General features: G+C 47.3%; 1 protein-coding gene across 1 annotated transcript; it reads right to left on the reverse strand.

Moving 5' to 3' along the window:
- Positions 1-2,693: 2,693 nt before the first annotated feature.
- RASL12 (RAS like family 12) lies at positions 2,694-17,551 on the reverse strand. Its single transcript, XM_081888774.1, has 6 exons — positions 17,071-17,551; positions 12,651-12,775; positions 11,890-11,946; positions 5,913-5,986; positions 4,147-4,337; positions 2,694-3,294 (listed from the first exon to the last, which is right to left on the reverse strand). The coding sequence occupies exons 2-6, from the start codon at positions 12,766-12,768 to the stop codon at positions 2,910-2,912; spliced, it is 825 nt and encodes a 274-aa protein (XP_081744900.1). The 5' UTR covers positions 12,769-12,775; positions 17,071-17,551; the 3' UTR covers positions 2,694-2,909.
- Between the last annotated feature and the right edge of the window lie 2,460 nt (positions 17,552-20,011).

Here is a 20,011-nt window from a genome sequence, read left to right on the forward strand (position 1 = left end):
GCTATTGTGCTAACAAGCAGAATGAAACAAAAGATTCTGCACTTGGCGTTCCCAAAGTTTCCTTCATCAAAATATTTTCTGCACCAGTTGGGTGAAATAGCAATGCTGGATTTAAAGGTCACCGCTCCCCAAGAAGCATCAAGATAGAAGATAAGTTGGTTCTGCACATGCAGCCCACTTCCTTCCTACTCCCCTTGCGGAAAAAGAGAACAGATGGGGAAATAAATCAATGGTCTTTATTATGAAAGTGCCGCGCTGGTTTTCTTCACTCTTAGTTTCTTGGTTACCTTTAGAGCTGCTGCATGTTGTCATTCGATTGCAAAATCATTTGGGGCAAGTGGGAAACAGATCAGACTTAGAAGGGAAAAAGAAGAAAAGGAAGGCATTCTAAGCTAAGGCACCATTTAACTCATTGCGTACTTCAGTTGAACAGGCAAAATAATACTGGGTGTTTACCGAGGTCAGATCTAACTGATGCTGGTTTTGTACTAGTTTAATTGCCATCTCTTTCTCCCCACACCCTTCCACTGCCTGATACTGAGAACTGGAGTTTCAGCGCCTTCACCAGGCTTCTGTACATAAGGCTATAATGGAGGATAGGACTATCAATGGCTGTGCTGTTTCTTCAAAGTCAGAGCCAGTTGCTTGGAATCATAGGCGTGAAGAGTGCTGCTGTTCCTCTAAGGCAGCGGTTCTCAACCTGTGGGTCCCCAGATGTTCTTGGACTACAACTCCCATCATCCCTGAGCTCTGGGTTTGCTAGCTAGGGGTGATGGGAGTTGTAGTTCAACAACATCTGGGGACCCACAGGTTGAGAAAGGCTGCTCTAAGGTCTTACTTGTGGATATCTTCCAGGTTGGCCACTGTGAGAACAGGGTGTTGGATTAGAGGGGCTTTGGCCAGATCCAGTAGGGAAATTCTTACGTCCTTATTTTGAGAGCACTGTTGCACTCAGGTCCTGCTTGGGAGCAGCTGGTTAGCCAGTGTGAGAACCAGATGATGGGCTAGAATGGGCTTTTACCTTATATTCCCCTATTAGAAACCTCCCAGCCTCACTCACAGATGCTTCTCTGGACCCCAAAACTAGTTTAAGGACAGAAATAGATGGGACCTCAATGGCACAGATGCAGTTGGCATCTTTGTTCTTGTGAGATGTAAGCAGCAACCACAATGGAGCCTGACCAGCTCTGGTCTGTTACAGGGTAGGTTTGGGGCATGCAAAGATTGCGAAGTTTTGTTGCTGCTATTTGCATTTCAAGGGAAGCTCTCTTTGCCTTGCACAGCAGGAAAAGAGTGGAACTTAACCTGCCCCACCACTGTAGTTTTGAGGCTATTCAGGTGTCATTGGGGCTGTTTTGTTTACATGACAAAAAAACCTTTTTTGGGGTGGGTAGTAGCAATGTGGTCCAATGATGCTTGTTGTCGTGTCACACCTCAGCCACTGTTGTGAGTGAAACTTAGCGCGGCATGCAGGGGTGCCAACTTGAATAAAATATTTCAAGGGGGCCCAGGTAAGCCCTGCCCTGCATAATCAATCACAAGATGTGGCACACACAAACACCATTTGAATGGCAATGCCCATTAACTTGGCCCCTCAAATATTTTATTGGGGAGTTGGCACCTAAGGTGGCAGGCCTGTATCTTAGCCATAAAGCCAGAGTTCTGTGACACTGCAGTGTGAAAGGAACATTAGAAATCAGTTCAGAAGTGCTAGCAGGAAAATGAACACAATACTGTACTCTCTGCTTCTGAATGTACCCTAGGTTTGCAGTGCATACTTGAATGTGCTGTGTGTGCGTAGTACCAAGGACAGATTCACCAGTTTGCAAATGTGCCCACAGGCCGAAAAAAAGCTAGTGACCCCTGCTCCCGGAGCGCTGATGGAAAATGTACGCAAGGAACGATATGCCATTCTTTCACCAGGGGGCTCTGTGTCCCTTTAGCCTGTTCTTTGGCAGTGCGTTGGAAAGCTGGACGTGGAGGCATCCTCAATACCCAAACAACAGGCACTTTTTGTTTCAGTGGCACATGCGTCATGTGCTCCTGCCCACACACCCCAGCACATTTGCCTGTCCTCCTGCTATCTCCATCTGCTACCTCTGTTTCCTAGCCTCTCTCACACACAGAGATTGGTGGTTACAAAATGCCATTCATAATGCAGACAAACTTTGCAAGAGCGACAAAAGTATGCAAGTATGCCATGCAATTTCTGCCGGTTGTAAGGTATCCGTGCTTTGGGTGCAGAATTTGAAAAAGGTCTTGGAGCAGCGTCAATACTAATCCTGGTCAAACTGCATGCGGCACAGTCGCTTAATGCCGTTAGCCCTGCAGTTTTGGCATTGGCATAGCAGGCTCTGATGAAGCAGGGAGAAATGGGTTTGGGGTTGCTGACCCGGGTTGGACTTCAGTCACTTTGGAAGGGGGAGCAGGGATGTCAGCTCTTCCCGTTTGACCTTCCCGAGGAGTAGAGAGCCCCAGTGGAAGCTGGGAAGGATTTTGATCAGCCGGGTTAAGGGAGAGCAGAAAGCAGCACAGCAGTGACTGAACTGGAGCCTGAACAGGAGGGTGCAGCCTTGTCGCTGAAAACCACTACTGTTGGAGGTGTTAGGTCCCAAAACAGCAGCCGCTGGGAATCACAAATAGGGAGAGTTGATGTTCCGCTCATGTGCGACTTGTGTTTTCCCCATAAGCATCTGTTGGTCACTGTGAGAACTGGTCACTGGACTAGATGAATCTTTAGCAAGGCTCTTTTTATGTTCCCAGCATGCTTTGCTCTAGTACAAGAGACCAGGTAGAAAGCAAGGAAGGCCAGTACACCAGCATTTAAGTTGGCTGCTGAGGGTTAATGCAGTCAGGCAAAGGGCCTCAACTTGCTCTCCCATCTTGAAGCAGCCCTTTGCAGGCTCCCTTCAAAAGATCTTAAATCCCTTCAGTAATGTCAATGTCGGAGCCTTCCGCTTGCTCTGGGCCCTGGAGGATTTCACCGTGACTAGCTTGGCCTGGGCCACCGAAGGGATTTCCTTGAAGTTCACGGTGGAGAGAGTGTTGTAGGTGCAGCTGGCCAGGCCATGCTTGGAGGCCATGGCGGCTGGAGGGACGAGGTGAAGGGACGGCTTCTCCTCGATGATGAACAAGGGGCGGACCGCCATGTGCCTCTCCATCTCCCGCCTCACCTCACGCACCGCCTCATGGAACATGTGCTGCACGGATTCAAAATCCAGGCAGGCCGAGACTTCGTAGAAGGAGGAGCCGTACTTGGAGGCCAGAGAAATCCCCTCAGCTTTGGTCACCTGCCTGAGAAAAGAAATCAGAAATGGTCACTCTCCAACAGACCATTTGACCTATAAACAACCCCTGCTCAAATGGTGCTCTGAGGATCTAGGCATTGCAAGACCTGAGCTAGGGACTCTGATGGTGGGTGAATCTGCCCATTTTGGTTTTTCCGTTTCTCATTTCTCATTAAGTTCAGTTCTCCACATTTCAGTTTCTGAATTTGTTTTTTGTTTGTTTGTTTTAACGTCCTCAAGAAAATTCATAAGATTTTTGTGTGAACTACTCCTAATAACATTTTTTTGCAAAGCGTGCTTTCGCTAATATATTCCCTTCTTTAATGGATTTTTGTATGTTATTTCGCATGCATTTTTATGCACACTTCATGCTAGCGTATGGAATTTTGCACACGTTTCTTGGCTGGGGAACTGCCTGGCAAAATTCAGAGAAGTGAGAATTTTGAAAGATGTCTGAGTTTCAGTTGGCATATTTCAGAAAATGCAAATTAAGTAGATGCCCCTTCATAGGTCTGGCTGGTAGATCATGGGGTTCTGGTTTTCTTAAACTTGATTCAGAAAACCTGAAGTCCCCGAGCCCCGATATAGGGTGCTCAATTTTACATCATCATTTGAACTAAGCAGCCTGTTTGGGGAGCATCGGGCTTCTTCATCATTCTCATTTATGGGGAAGGGCCATACGTCCATGGTACAGTGTCTTGCCTTGTATGCAGAAGGTCCTAAGTTCAATCCCTGGCATCTCCAGGTAGGGCTGGGAGTGACTACTGCCTGAAACCCTGGAGAGCTGCTGCCAGTCAGTGTAGACAGTAATGAGCTGGATGAACCAATGGTCTCAGTAGGTGCCTGCTTCAAGCATTACCTGTATTGTTCCATGTCCAGCTTGTTCCCCACCAGGAAAACCGGAGATTCATGCTGGGCATTTTTCAGGTGCAGCGCTATGATGTCCAAGTATTGCTGGCTTCCCTCAAAGCTCTTCCGGTTGTCAATGCTGTAGACCACCATGAATGCGCTGGCCCAATTCAAGTATCGCTCGCAGCTCACTGGCACATCCTAGCAGGGAACCAACCACATGGGGATTATTAGTGACTATCTGGGTGGTCACTGAGGACAGCATGTTGGACTAGATGGGCCATTGGCATGATCTAGGAGGCTCGTCTTACGTTCTTAAATTGCATTTGAAAATTCATTTACCAATCCCATGCATATCCTGCTCTTCCTCCTCAAAAAGGAGAGAAAATTTAAATGAAATTCTCATGGGTGGCTGAAGGTTGTTTGTGATTTCATTCTACAAATCATCTTTCCAGTGGTCCAAACTCTGCAGCCTTCCTGGGTATCCATGATGAGAAGGCAACATGAGGCAACTCCTCTCATCGGGCTGTTTCAGAACAGGAAATGCAAGCACCTGGGGAGGCTGTGATATAACTGCCTCAGTACAATAAAAAGGATGCTTGTAAGGACCTGGTAACTCCCACCTTCATTTTAACCTCGCAACAAACCTGCAAGGTTGGGTAGGCTGGAAAATGGTGACTTGTCCGAGGCCATCCTGTGAACTTAACTGCTGTGTGAGATTTGAACCCAGGTCTCCCCAAACCTAGTCCCACACTGCACCAAGTACGCTGAATGGCTCTAATAGAGTGTTAGGCTAGGGCCTGAGAGTCCAGGGTTCAAATCCCCACTTGGCTATGAAGCACCTTGCACGGTACCCATAGGAATTTCACCTCCTCTTAGCCCAACCAACCGGACAAGGTTTTTGTTGGGATTCAAGAAGGAGGGTAATCCATGTAGGCCACCTTTGGCTTTTTGGAGAAGAAGGTGGGGGTGGGTATAAATGCAACAAATAAATTAAACTTCATAGCTGTTTCCTCCAGGAATTTGTCTACCCCCGCCCCTTTAAAAGCAACTAAGGACAGCAGCACAACTTACAACAGCAGTGAGTTCTGCAAGTTGGTCACAGGAGTTGTTAGAAGGGCTTCCCTTTCTCTGTTCCGCCTCTACAGCTAACCAATGAATGCCACTGGGTGACCCTGCATTCTAGTGCTATGAGGGAGAAAGAATTCTCTCCATCCCCAGACACCATGTATAATGTCAAAAATCTGCATCGTGCCTTGGTATTTCTAAACTGAAAAACTTTCAAAATGCTTTGGCTGTTACTCACAAGAAAGGTGCTGCAGGCCAGCTGCTAGCAGCTCCCCTCCTCTTCCTCCTGCATTTGTCCATTGTTTGCAGCATTAGAAACAAGAGCCATTATGCAATTTGACTCCTGATGTGCCTGGGGCCAACTAATCCTCAGAGCCTTGTAAGAATGGGGCATTTTGTTCCTGTGCTAAGATAGGCTTGCAGGCTGGCTTTGGCATTCATCCATTTAATCTGTCATTCTGCCTTTCAAAAGAAGGCAATTAAAAGAAGCTTGGTTTTTAAAATAAACCTTATTCTATTTACCTGACTGTCCCTAATAAACTTTAAAAATATTCCAGGGCAATGAAGAGGAGAAAGAGGCAACTTGACTCCAGTGTCCAAAGCAGAGTGTGCCTCTGGTGAACAGAAATGCTCAAGTTCACAGTAAGACAGTGCATGAATGGTGCAGTTGCAAAAGAGCCTTTGTGCCAGGACTCCATTCTCCATTACCTGGTCGGCCGTATCCATGACCTTCAGTAGAACTGGTTGTTGGTCCACCACCTCTTCTGAAGCATATGTGTCCTCTGCAAGACAATGGTTTTTAAAATGGCATTAATCTAGATGCAGACCAGCTTCTAAACCCAAACCCAAGCCATTACTAGGGTGGTCAACAGGACTGCAGTGCCTCAATGACTTCCTCTCTCCCTATAAACCTACCCAGACTCTGAGATCATCATCTGAGGCCTTTCTTCATGTGCCTCCTCTATTAGAGGTCCGGAGGGTGACATCGCAACAATGGGCCTTTTCTGCAGAGGTCCCCCGTTTGTGAAATGCTCTCCCTAGGGAGGTTCGCCTGGCGCCTTCATTATACACCTTGAGGCACAAGGCAAAACATTCCTCTTTAACCAGGCCTTTGGCTGATTGACATCCAATGCCCTTTAAAAGTGTGTTGGGGTTTTTTTCTTGTTCTTATTTTTATTATGCATTTTGTGTTTTTATCTTATGATTTTATCTTGTGAACCGCCCTGAGACCTGCGAGTATAGGGCAGTATATAAATGCAATAATAATGATGATGATGATAAGGAGGAGGAGGAGGACTGGGCTCTGCACCTTTGATAGTTGCATAACCAGCTGAAAACTTCTCTTCTACACACTATTAAAGGTTCAGGAGTCCTATCCACTTTTCCACCCAGCTACCCTCAAGCAAGGGATGTGGGTTAAACCACAGAGCCTAGGGCTTGCCGATCAGAAGGTCGGTGGTTCGAATCCCCACGACGGGGTGAGCTCCCGTTGCTCGGTCCCTGCTCCTGCCAACCTAGCAGTTCGAAAGCACGTCAAAGTGCAAGTAGATAAATAGGTACCACTCCAGTGGGAAGGTAAACGGCATTTCCGTGCGGTGCTCTGGTTCGCCAGAAGCGGCTTAGTCATGCTGGCCACATGACCCGGAAGTTGTACGCCGGCTCTCTTGGCCAGTAAAGCAAGATGAGCACTGAAACCCCAGAGTCGTCCGTGACTGGACCTAACAGTCAGGGGTCCCTTTACCTTTTACCCTCAAGCAACAGGCTATGTCAGAATGGAGCCCTTCTGTCCAGGATTCATCTAATACTTTTTTCTGCTTGAGGCTAAGTAAGATTCCATCCCATTCCACAGGCAGAAGCCAATTGGACAAGCAGTTGACTCTTATGTCAAGGCTGGTGATGGGATAGAATATTCTGTGGGTTCCACACAGCTCTGTTTTCCAAAATGTTGCTACTGCCTGCTTCCCCCAGCCTCTGCCTCCTGAGTGGACCCCTCCTTCTGCTTCTCACGGTAGGGCTAGCCTTGCTTCCATCCCACCATAATCAAAGCTAGATAAGCAATTGGCTGCAAGGAGAAGCCCTCAATATGTCTTTTGTCTCCTGCCACCTGGAAGGCACCAGCGATGTGTCCTGGGCTTACAGGCTGGAGTGGCTGCCTTCTGCTGTGTCTTCTGTGCTTCAAACCTAAACTGGCTCTGTCACATTAAAAATGCAAAACTAGAAAGTGTCAAGTGCTTGACAGTCATCTCGGTCCCCTTTGGACTGATTGGCCAAAACACTGGGATCTGGGATCTGTTTATTGCTGAGAAAGGAGGTAGAAATATTGCCTGAATGTTTCCTCTTGAGTCAAGAAAAGAGATTGATAGATAGACAGCGATAGATAGATAGATGATAGATAGATAGATAGATAGATAGATAGATAGATAGATAGATAGATAGATGATAGATAGATAGATGATATATAGATAGATGATGATAGATATAGATATAGATATAGATATAGATAGATATAGATAGAGATAGATAGATAGATGATAGATAGATAGATAGATAGATAGATAGATAGATAGATAGATAGATGATAGATAGATGATGGATGGGCAGGCAGGCAGGCAGGCAGGCAGGCAGGCAGGCAGGCAGGCAGGCAAACATAATCTCTAGCCCCCTTTCCTGGAATTTCTACATTCAGGAAAGAGATTTGATAGGTCCAGACCTTTGTCACTTCTCTCTCACACACACCTGGGCTCTCTGGCTTTCTCCTAAATTTTCCTCTCCCCATCCCAGGCCTCTGGACTTGACTCAGAATAGCCACCTGCCAAGAATTTCTGCAAGATTACATCTCGACTGTCTTGTCACTGACACACAGATGAAGCTGTTGGCAGCCTGAGCTCTTGTTCTCTGCAGATGCATCAATTAGCAGGAAAAAAAATGGGAAAGATGCTTTATCCCAGGTCTGATTTTTGGTCCATCTGGTTCAGTATTGTCTGCTCTGACTGACAGCAGGGTTTCCGACAGAGAGTCTTTCCCTGCCCTACCTGGAGATGCCAGGGAATGAATCTGGAAGCTTCTGAATGCAACATGTGTGCTCTTCCACTAAGCCTTCCCTCCAGAATCAAGTGAGATCTCCCTGCTTGCATACATACATACAGCCAGACCCTTTGTCTATCTAGCGCAGTATTGTTCACACTGACTAGCAGCAGCTCTCCTAAGTTCCAGCTCAGAGTCCTTCCCAACCACTGGACCTTCTTCATGCAAAGCAGATGCCCCATGACCAAACTAAGGGTGATCCTTTGCCCCTTTACAGTTTCCCTGGTTAACTAAGCAGTGCATGGGGTTGCAAAGTTTATTCTGCAAGGACAAAAGAGCCCCTTGCTCCATCTTCAGAAGAGTTTTCCCCGCAGTCACCAGGGACCATTTTCATCTCAGAGGAAGGGCATCCCAGAGAACAAGAAACTCCAGACTGGAAATTCCACCCCACCTCTTTTCTGGATTGCCCCAGAAGCTGGACAATAATGACCTTCAAAGCAAAGGGAAAACTCTCTCAGTCCAATTAAAAAACATTTCCATGCCCTTTTCATTGCTCTGCTAAATGAATGCCCAGTGATTCATCTAGCAAGATATTTCCGCAGAGTAATATTTTCACAGAGACTTCAAAACTGGTGGAGCGGCATCCTCCAGTCCTTTTCCTTTTGTTGAAAACAAGGTTATAATTGCCGACATTTGAAGAATGAATATTTGGGAACACAGAACCCATTAAAGTGAGGAGGCCTTCAGATGAGTTCCTGGGTTTTGCCTGCATGCATAACTCGCCATAAATCATTTGCGGCTCATTGCCGTCCCCTTTGAGGTTGGCCTATTAAAAAAAGCAGCCCTGTTTGCTTGAATGCAATCAGTGGGAAAGTATGCTGGAAATGTTTAACATTGGCAGCGCAAGGTAATCGTGAGCGCTGAATTCTGGCCCAGCCAGACCCATTTGTTTTGAGAAAGAAGACCCCTGCCAAGGTTAACACATTGCAGGTTTGTACATTCAGATAGAGCTGTTTCTGCACCATTTAGACTATGTTTAAAAATAAAAAAAGGAAGAGAGGGAATCAGGTATCTATATTAGTGTTTGGGCTGCTTTCAGAAGCAAACCCATGGAAATGCATGACAATTGCATCCTTAAAAGTTGCGTAGAAAAGGGACTCTGTATAACTTAACACACTGCAGAATGTCAGAAATGCTGTACCCTCAACCCTTAAAAACACATTTTCAATGCAATGGCTTGGAAGTAGCAACCAAACCACAGATTGGTCATTCAATCTGAGACCCCATCTGGACTATAGATTTAAAGCAGTAGCATCCCACTTTAAGCAGTCTTGGCTTCCCTACCCCCAGGAATTCTGGGATCTGTGGTTTGTAAAGGGTGATAGGAAGAGTGAATTGATCGTTAAACCATTTTGGGAATTGTAGCTCTGTGAGGGGGAACAGGGGTCTCCAAACAACTCTCAGCACGCTTAATGAACTACGGCTCCCAAGATTCTTTAGGGGAAGACATGGCTGTTTAAAGTGGGATGATACTGTTTTAAATGTGTAGTGCAGATATGGCCTGAGTCCCATCTTCTGGTACCCTTCTTCTTCCTGTGTCTTCTACGCACTGGCGGAGGAAGAGGAGTGCGGGGAGAGCGCTGGGTGCTACGCCCCTGCAGGTGGTGCGCCCCACCCCCGGGACACACGCCAGCCCCGCCCCTGCCTGCTCTCCGCCCCCCCCCCCAGTGCTGGAGCATGAAGCTCTGCCACTGCTTCTATGTACACCCCTGATTTACTGGTTCTTGGCAAAACATGAGAGGGTCTGTGTCTGTGGTAGAGCAGCAGAAGATGGCAATTTCAATTCCCTCCCATTTCCAGAAATTGCTGGGAAATCGAAATCTCGGAGAGCCCATATCAGTCAGTGTAGCCACTATCTGGACAACCCTGTAGCACAGGAGTGACTGAGATGTGGCCTCCCAGATGTTGCTGGACCGCAATTCCCATCATCCCCAGACAGGGATAGTCAGGGGTAATGGGAACTGTAGTCCAACAACCAGGTGGGGAAAGCTGACTATCGCTGCCTCAATGAAATGTGCATGCTGTCCACAAACCTCCCAGCTCACAAACAGTAAAAGAGAGCAACACAGAGATATTTGGAGGGTTTCGTTTTATATCCTGGCTGCCTTGCCTTTGCTTGCTACACAATCAGTGTTTTCCATCTCTGCTTCTTCCCTTGGTATGTGCTCTAAATTTGGCAGTTTGTTTTGAAACAATGGCGGAGAAAAACATCGCAACTTAAAATACCTTGGAATATTTCCGGACAAGCTCTCCCCCCCCCCCATCCCGCCATTTCTCCGAGAAGGCAGATGGAACAGTGGCTGACGTCCCCCAGAGACCTAACAATCGGGTCTCATTTCTGCTCAATTATGACTGGACACTTCTAGGACAAACAACCCACCCCCTTTTTTGTGTCTCTGATGAGTCCTTGTGGGTGAGAGTTGTAGGTCTGGCCCAAGTGATCTCAAAGTACTATTGCTCTGTTCATCCGGGAGGCAGATAAATTGTCTTTGCAGAAATACTGTTATGGGTTCAGGGGTGCCCTACCCTTTCCAATTCCAGCAAGTGTTAAAATTGAAGTCAAGCCAGTTTCCTGATGAGGTAATCACCTGAGAGATGGACCATTAAGAGAACAAAGGAAAGGTGACTCTGTGCCAGATACCAAAAGGGTGGGGCCCCTCCCTCAACTTAGGGATTGTTAGAGGGACAAAGCCTGAATTTAGGGTTGACTGAGAAGCAAAGCAGCAAGCTACAAAGCCAGAGGTGCAGAGCAATAGTTGATCCAATAGTTAATGCTGTGAACCCCTCCAATGTAGGCTCAGGTAAACCATTTATCATAAAGACACCATAGTCTCCGCTGTGCCTCATTTCCAAAAGGAAATACGAACCCTGGGTGGTAAGCGCCTCAGAGACCGGAGTGGCATGCAACGATACTTATTCTCAGAGGCACATTTAGAAATACAGTGGGGTGGAAGATAAGCTCCTCTGAGGGAAGGGAGGCACTTCCACCACTGCCCTCCTTTACCCAATTGAAAAGCAAACTTTTCTTGCAAAGAATAGAGAGAGCCAGTGTGGTGTAGTGATTAGAGTGTCAGTCTAGGATCTGGGAGAACAGGGTTCAAATCACTACTGGGTGACCTTGGGCCAGTCATTGCCTCTCAGCCTAATCTACCTCACAGGGATGTTGTTGGGATTCAGTGAAGAAGGAGAGAACCACCTTAAGCTCCTTGGATGAGAAGGTGGGATATAATTGCAATAAATAAATAAATTTGCACAAGCAGATCTTTGGATTTTGAGCATTTGGAGGTAGATGAGCCCCATGCCTGACTCCAGATAAGACAGCTTCTATTGTTTCTAGGAGTTCTAAGGTTTCAACCAGGGACTTCTCCCAGTCCTACCTAGAGATGCTAGGGATTGAACCTTAGACCTTCTGCATGCAAAGCATGTACTATATCACTCATTTATGATCTTTCCCCTAATGATGAAGCAAGATTCTAGTCCTCATGGTCCTGAATAAAGGACTGATTTAAAAATGAACTGAGGAAGAAGGGGAGGAGGAAGAAGGAGGAAGAAGGAGGAAGAAGGAGGAAGAATCCATGAGATCAGAGCAAGGTCTTCTTACCTAGGTTAGGATCATATTCGCTTATAAACCTCTTGGTTAGAAACTTCACTGTCAACGCTGAAAGAAGCCAGAGAAAGAGAGAGATACTTAGTTCCAGCAGTGAGTCCTCACTAGAAGAGCAAGATTATTGTTTTATTTTATTGCTGAAATGGACGAGAAAGACCTCAGTTTTGCACACAAGGAATGGCCCCTTCTGCTTGGGACCCTATCCTGCAAAGACCTACCTTCTAGCCTGCAAGCAATAGACATGGAGTGAGAGCAGTTCTGCTTTTGAGCAGGTGCATGGGCAGTACCACAGCTGGGACTACTGCGTCAGATGGCCCCATGATGTGAGAGCGCATAGGACCATCACTTTGCTGAAGCTAAAGCAGATCAGGGTGTATTTGAGGAGTGGCTAACCTGTGGCCTTCCAGGTGTTGTTAAACTACAATTCCCATCGTCCTTGACAGCTGGGTGCACTGGTTGGGGCTGGTGGAAGTTGGTGGCATCCAACAATATCTGGAGGGCCACAAGTTAGACAATCATAGTCTTATCAGTGCCTGGATAGGTGAGCACTTGGGAACCACATGAACCTCACTTTGGGTTCCAGGATGGAAGAAAGGTGTAATATAATTGGGGGGGGGGGTTTGTCTCATTTCACCACCTGAGGAGAAATGGGAATGTGCTGCTCCCTGTGCGAATTAAACAGGTTCAACTTTACAAGGGAGCTGAATTAAATTTCTTCCCCCTCCCTACTCCCAGGTCCCCCAACATCTCCTAACCTGATTTTCCAGATCCTTGACACCCCAATATGGCCACGTTGCATTCCTGGGGAAAGGTGTGGAGATGGCGCTCATTCGCACAGTGGGCCGTCCGAGTCTTGCTGAACATGGAAGACATCCTCTGGCTGTGGGAACAGAAACAAATTTGGGGACATCCTCCGGTAGTAATCAGTTCATTTTTTCTCTTTCCAGCCTGTCCCGTTGAGACAGCCTCAAGTAACAGTCACACTACATATTAAAGCACCAGGATACCATTTTAAACAGTCATGGCTTCCCCCAAACGATTCTGGGAGCTGTCATGTGTTAAGGGTACTGAGAGTTGGTAGGAGACACCTTGTCCCCTGCTAGAGCTTCAATTCCCAGAATTTCCTGGGGAGAGGGATTGATTGTTAAACTACTCTTGGAGTTGTAGCTCTGGGAGGGGAATAAGGAGACTAAGATCTCCAACTCTCAGCATCCTTAACAAATCACAGCTCCCAAGATATAGGGCTGCCATATGTCCGGGAATCAGGCTCTAAAAATGGCGTCCGTGTGGATTTTTGCTGAATCTGCAAAATGTATGGGAAAACCTGGACATATGGGTGAGTTGTTGTTGTTGTTGAGTTGTTTAGTCATGTCCGACTCTTCGTGACCCCATGGACCAGAGCACCCCATGGGCAAGTAGAGCGATTTAAAAAGGGAGATGTTCCCAATAAAGGCCAACAACTTTGACCAGATTTTCACTTTGGGGAATATGGCAACCCTAGGACACACTTCTAATAATTTTAATAATTTGGTTTTTCTTAATTGCACAATAAGCAGGCACGCTGCCAGAAGCACAAACATGTTCACTAATTCCTTGGTGGATATGAAGGTCAAGGTAGAAGTAAACTGGGGGCAGGATATCTAGTGGACTGCCCACCCCCACCCACCATAGTACACACCAAGTTGGTTTTTAATATATCCTGAGAAGTCCCTGCAGATCATTCCACAACCAGCCAGTGGTCACAGAAGCCGGCCTTCTCGATGACATCATGCACCCTCTGGAATGTTCTCCCTCAGGTGATTAAGGAGGCAGATATGGTAATGACCTTTGAACACCTCATGAAAACTTATATGTTGTTTACTCCGGATTTCCTGAACTTGGACTTTTAGTTTTTTAATTATCTGTTTTGTAAGCTGCTCAGTTTAATCTGTGATTTGTAGTTCGGCTCTGTTTTTCCTTAGCTTTTAGGAAAGCTTGTACTTTTCTACGAATTGATACCAATGTTTTGTTTGATTGCCTCGGAGATAAAAATTTTTATTAAGTGATATTTTTAAATAAAATAAATAAATGGTGTGATTTACTGTTTTCTAGGACAATTTCTTTCTTCTGAAATTGTGAAAACCAAGCTGTTACAACATCCCCACAAGGCCCTGCTGTGCACTGTCAATGAAGACTAGAGTTTGTCCACAGAGCTGACATGACATTTTCAAAGTCTGTGATGTCAGGGTAGCCAATGTGGCAAACCTGTAAATCTTGTTGAGCTACAATTCCCATCAGCCCTGTACCCTTGGCCATGCTGGCCAGGGCTGATGGGACCTGTAGTCCAACAAGATATGGAGAGCACCATGTTGGCTACCCCTGCTGTGGGGTGTTCACAAAATCCCATTTGTGCTTCTGCTCAGCGGGCACGATAGGTTTCTTGATAACTTCCAAGCCTGCTTAGAAACGTAGGAACTGCTTTCTACCACACCAGACCATGGTCCATCTTGCTCAGTGCTGATTGGTTTCAGGGTTTGGGGCAGGAGTCCTTCCCAGCCCTACTTGAAGATGTCATGGATTGAACTGGCGACCTCCTACATGCAGAGAAATGTTCTAGTGTTGAGTTATGGTCACTCCCCATTTTGTCCATCTAGCTCAGGATAGTCTGTATCAGGGGAAGTGAACCTGGTGCCCTCCAGGTTTCACTGGGCTCCCATCATCCCTGTTGGACACATTAGCTGAGGCTGATGGGAGTTGTAGTCCAACAATATTCAAAGGGCACCATGTTAGTTGTCAGTGGTCTACAATGACTGGCAGTGGCTCTCCATGATTTCAAAAACGGCTGTCTCCCTGCCCTACCTGGAGATGCTGAGGACTGAACCTTCTGCAAGCTAAGCATGTGCACTGCCATTGTGCTACAGATCTTGAGAATGACTAACGAAGATGATGGCAGGACGAAGAACATCATTTGAAGCCCTTGTTAGCAAAAGGATTTCAGCTTGTGCAAAAGAACTTGCCCCTCTCCCCTCATCTCAGGTGCCATCCACCCTCCCCATATCTGTTCTGTAGAGTTGGGGGGAAACCCCAGAACAGGTTTAGGGGGTGTATGGGGACTGCAATGAATCTGGCTGGTGGTTGTTGGTTTAAGCCCACTCAGGAACAGCTGTGGGCAGGATTCATTGTTTGCAGGGGGTTGGACTAGATGACATTCAGAGTTCCTTCCAAATCTGTGATTCTATGGGGCAAAGTAGAGAAAATTCTGTTGCACAAGCAGAAATCCTTGCACTAATAGAACGAGCGGCTTAGCGCAGCTTTGGATGCAAGTCAAAATGAAGATGTGTGTTCATCATAGGAAATGATGCCTCTTTCATGCCACTCTTAACTCTTGACTATCTCCTGTCTAACAAAGTAAGAGGCTTTGAGGATCAAGTCTGGTCATCATGAAAAACAAGGAACATCTGACTCATTCAAGGACTTCCTCCAGTTCTCATGAGATGAGTTAATTTTCTGTCCTTGGCATAAAATTACACTCATCCCTGGCAAACTGGGGATCATTAAGGGATCTCTGCTTCCCACGATGGTCTCCAGGAAACCACTTGAGCAAGACGTGAAACCAACAGCCTTTCCTGCTCTTACAACTGTTAGCCAGAAGTGCAAATGTTCTCAAACCTGGACATTTCCCATCCCCATCATCACTTCTCTGAACTGGGTTTCACACACCCATTCCTAGGTGGGAAGGGAACTCTTCAGGGCTTGCTTTGTGGACAGGGAGCAGAACTTTCTGTACATGCCCAGAGGCACTGCCTGGTTTGTCATTCCTTTCCATAAGCTGACGTAGAACCCTGGATCTGGAAACAGGGTCCAAAGCTAAGTCCAGACAATGGTGACTGGCTGAAGTGAAGCTCCTGTTTGCATCTCAGCTCCCAGATTGCAGCCTTACAGCTTTCAAGCTGACAAGGTCCCTGATTTTAAATCATTAGCGATGCACTTACATGGTGCTTCATGGAGGGAGGAGGTCACTGCCCCAAAGACCTTAAAATCTAAACAGCAAGCAACAGTTATGAGGGGAGGGGAGAAAAATGTAGAGGCTAGGTGAGCAAAGGGTGACTGGCATTCTGTAAACAGGTTTCACACCAACACAATAAGGGACATCTGTCAAAGCACTCCTGGGTGAAACTGACACTGACCTGGTCAAGCATTCTGTTTCTAAGCAGATCCCTCTAGAAAGCTCACAAGCCAAGGCTATAGCCCTTCCGAGATGTCTGCCTCCAATATCTGACATCCAGAGTTAGCTCTGAATATGAAAGTCTGAGAGCTGCAAATAGCCCATAATTCTCTTAAAGTCTGGTGGTGACCGGCAATATTTTCTTCCATAGAGTATTGAGGCTGATAGGAGAGATGCAACAAGGCCCAGAGTATGCACCCTTGTTTCCTGTGCTCTACTCTTCCTCCTCCCTCCTGATCTGTTTTCCTTTAGTGTTGTGTCTTTGTAGATTGCAAGCCTTGTCTTTTTCTTTTTTTCCCCCAAAGAAAAAGACAATCGTAAGCTGCTCTGAGAACTTTCTTCTTCTTTTTGGATGAAGAGTGGGAGATTTAATTTATTTTGATAGATAATTTTAAAAAGTAACTAGAACAAGCAGAATTCTGTAGAAGTCTAGACAATCTGTTCAAGCAGTGGGGCAACAAAAAAGCCCTGCAGGGACATCTATGCCTCAATCAGGGCATCTGCGCCGCATGCAGAATGGCATCTCCAGGTAAGGCCAGAACGTCCTCTTCCCGAAATCCTGGAGAGCTGCTGCCAGTCAGTGTAGACAATACTGAGCTAGATCAATGGTTTAACTCTGTGTAAGGCAAATTCCTATGCTCCTATGTCTTAAAACCACTGGCTGACTCTTCCCCCCCTGCCCCATTCAACCCCACATGACACAGGTGCCATGCATTCCCTCCTTCCTTTTGGCCTCAGGGTCATAGGGATTTGGGAAGCTGCCTTATTCTGAGTCAGACCACCAGGTCCATCTAGATCAGCATTGCCTGCTCTGGCTGGCAGCCGCTCTCAAGGATTTCAGAGGGAGGATGTTCCCAGACCTACCTGGAGAGATGCTGTTGGGGATTGAACCTGGGATCTCCTGCATGCAAGGCAGATGCTCTACCACTGAGCTACCAAGAAGTAGCAAAACCAGACCAGCAGCAGCTCACCTTCAGATTAAAGCTGGATCGCCATGGGACCTCTTGGCAAGACACAGTCACTTGACAGCCACACATCCACAACTGTTTCCACCTTCAGGTTGCCGAGAGTCCCTCTCCAAGGCCTCCCTCCCCAAATCGAAGCAGGGAGTGAGCAACGAGGAGGGCCCCCCCCCCTTCTCTCTCACCGCTGGGAACAAAGAGGCGTCTGCTTCCTCCCCACAGCTGCAGGTCACTCCGATTTGACTTGAATGAATGAGGCAGAGGAAGAGGAACTCCCGTTCCCTGAGACTTTCGCCAGCTGAGCTCTTGCCAAACTCCTTGTAAGGAAAGCTGCTGCCTCTCCTGGCCTCTGATGGACAGAGTTTCCCATCAGCAAAGGGCAGGCTTAAGAGGAGGAGGCCTTTTCTTCTGGGCGAATAATCAACATCATATAAAAGATGCCCAGAAAGAGGGAGGGGAATCTTTCTGGCTTCATTCTTAAAGTAGAACCACCTACATGCCCCCACCGCAGCAGAGCCATCTTTTTGAGCCTACCCTGTGCCGCAGGTTGATAATAAAGCTTTCCTGAGATTTTCACCATACAATAAAAGGCACACACACACCCACAACCCACACAAATAATAATAAAGAAAAGAAGATAGAAACAGACAAGATTTTCTCTCACAAGTGCATCCCATCCTTTGTCCCATTCTGAAAAATATGTGCCCCCCCACCAGCTATCACCTAGGAACATCTTTTTCTTCTGACAGCCTCTCATCCTGGTAGATCTCCCCTTCCCTCTCTCACACAGGGTCCTTCAAACAGTCCACCAACTCCATCTGCATGCAATTCTTACCCAAATACAGGTTGATTAATTTAGGCTATTAAGAGATGAATTGGTAATACATTTATATCCTTATGCGAGGCAAGGAGAAAGTGGGTAGAGACAAGGGCAGTGGAGTAGGAAGGGGGGCAGAGAGGGTGGGCTGCCCCGGGTGCCACTCTGGGAGGGGTGACAAGATGGCCCTTGCCTCCCCCCAGCTATAGAGTGGCCAAGGGTGCCCACAGTCTTCATAGGTGCCACCCTTGCCTTGTATGTGAGCTTTGGTTAGGGCCATGCACCTGTTAGAAGGGCTCCCCAAATTTTTGGATGCATTTGGAAATCTAACAGTATGTTTTGGGTACTACAAAATGCCCATTTCGCAGAAGGAAAAGTGGTGAGGCTCAGACTCCCCTCCTCCAAACAGGCATACGCCCCCAAACAAATAAAACACAGAACATAAAGTGGAAGCAGGCAAACCCCCAAGCAGGCACTCCCAACCAAATAGCTCCACCAAGGGCCAATCTAGCTCAGTATTGCCTACACTGGCCGGCAGCAGCTCACCATTCACACTTGGAGGTGTCACGGATTGAACTTTGAAGCTTCTGCATGCAAAGCAGATTTTCTACCATGGAGCCACAGTGAACTATTAAAATTGTGGTAGGCATATTAGTCCTTGCGGTGGACTGCGCAAGTCCTTGCGTACGGACTGCGCATGTGCGGCATCCCATAAAGACTGTGCTGCCCTGGGTGCCGGCGAGGGTTCCTCCGCCACCGGACAAGGGTTGTTGTTGTTTTCTTCCTTTCTTTCTCATGATGCTCGAATTTATGGGCACCCATAAGTTGGATGATTCAGGACAGGGAAAAGAAAGGACTTCTTCATACAGCTGCACAGTTAAACTGTGGAACTCACCCCCACAGGAGGCAACGATGACCACCAACTTGGATGGCTTTAAAGGAGGACTGGTGAAATTGAGGCAGGAGAAGTCTATCAATGGCTACTAGCCAGGAAGGCTGTGCTCTTCCTCCATAGTCAGAGGCAGGAATGCTTCTGAATGCCAGTGGCTGTGAATCGCAGGTGGGGACTGTGCTCTTGCACAGAGGTCCTGCTTGAGGGTTTCCTACAGGCCTCTGACTGTGAGACCAGGATGCTGGGCTGGATGGGCCTTTGGTTTGACCCAGCAGGCTCTACTTACATCCTTATTTTTTCAAAGTTTGGAGTGAGCACTTGCCAGCTCTTTATTTGGACAGCTCAATCACGGTTAGCGAAGCGAAGGCAGCAGCGTCAAGAGACGGCTTGGCTCAGGGAAGTGACCCCGACGGCATCTGTCGCCAGGGCAGGGAGGACTTTGCAAAGCAACGAGCATAAATATTTAGGAAGGTAAAAGCATTGCCATCCCTTTCGTCATGCCAACATGCGCCTTTGGGTTGGCGTCTCTGTTTTGTTTTCTATTCCTGGACTCAGAGCAGGGCTCCTCTTGGCCTGGATAGGGGCATGTGTTTTGCATGCAGAAGGTCCCAGGTTCAGACCCCAAGAGCTCCAGTTAGAAGGACCAGAACTTGTCAGGCCAGGAGAGAGCTCAGTCTTTCAGAGAGACGGTTCTTGTCTGCATAGACAGAAGCAGCTCAAGGCTCAGCGAACTAACAGAGGATGGGGACTCCCATTGCTGGACTCCCATCAGCCCCAACCGGCATAGGAGTCAGGGAAGATGGGAATTGCAGAATCAGAGAATTGTAGAGCTGGAAGGGACCCTGAGAGTAATCTAGTCCAACCCCCTGCAATGCAGGAATCTTTTGCCCAACTTAAGGCTCAAACCCATAACCCTGAGATTAAGAGTCTCATGCTCTACAGACTGAGCTATCCCAGGTATCCTTCCTATTCCAGCAATATCTGGAAGGAGCTACGTACGCTGGCTATGCCTGGACTAATGGTCTGTTTTGCTGGCAGCTCTGCTGACAAGAGTGTCCCCTGAGGACAGTTGCAAGTCATGGGAGAGGTCAAGGCTTGCTTGCAAGTGGAAACTGTTCAGTGTGCAGCAACACCACATCGCAGGGAGCGTGCTCAGTGGATTGTTCGACACACATGTAAAAGCGCTTGCCTTGTACGTGAGTTTTAAGTTAGGGCTGTGCACCTGTTAGAGCAAGGCTCCC

The sequence above is a fragment of the Podarcis melisellensis genome (assembly GCF_964234715.1).
Source record: "Podarcis melisellensis genome assembly, chromosome: 14".
NCBI lineage: Eukaryota > Metazoa > Chordata > Lepidosauria > Squamata > Lacertidae > Podarcis > Podarcis melisellensis.

Bases quoted from the DNA above. Each gene is read 5' to 3' on its own strand.
- RASL12 (XM_081888774.1), bottom strand. From the start codon at position 12,768: ATGTCTTCCATGTTCAGCAAGACTCGGACGGCCCACTGTGCGAATGAG. The intron at 5,987-11,889 runs GTAAGAAGACCT...ATTGTCTTGCAG, and splicing joins CGAATATGATCCTAACCTAG to AGGACACATATGCTTCAGAA. The intron at 4,338-5,912 runs GTAATGGAGAAT...GTTCCCTGCTAG, and splicing joins TCATGGATACGGCCGACCAG to GATGTGCCAGTGAGCTGCGA.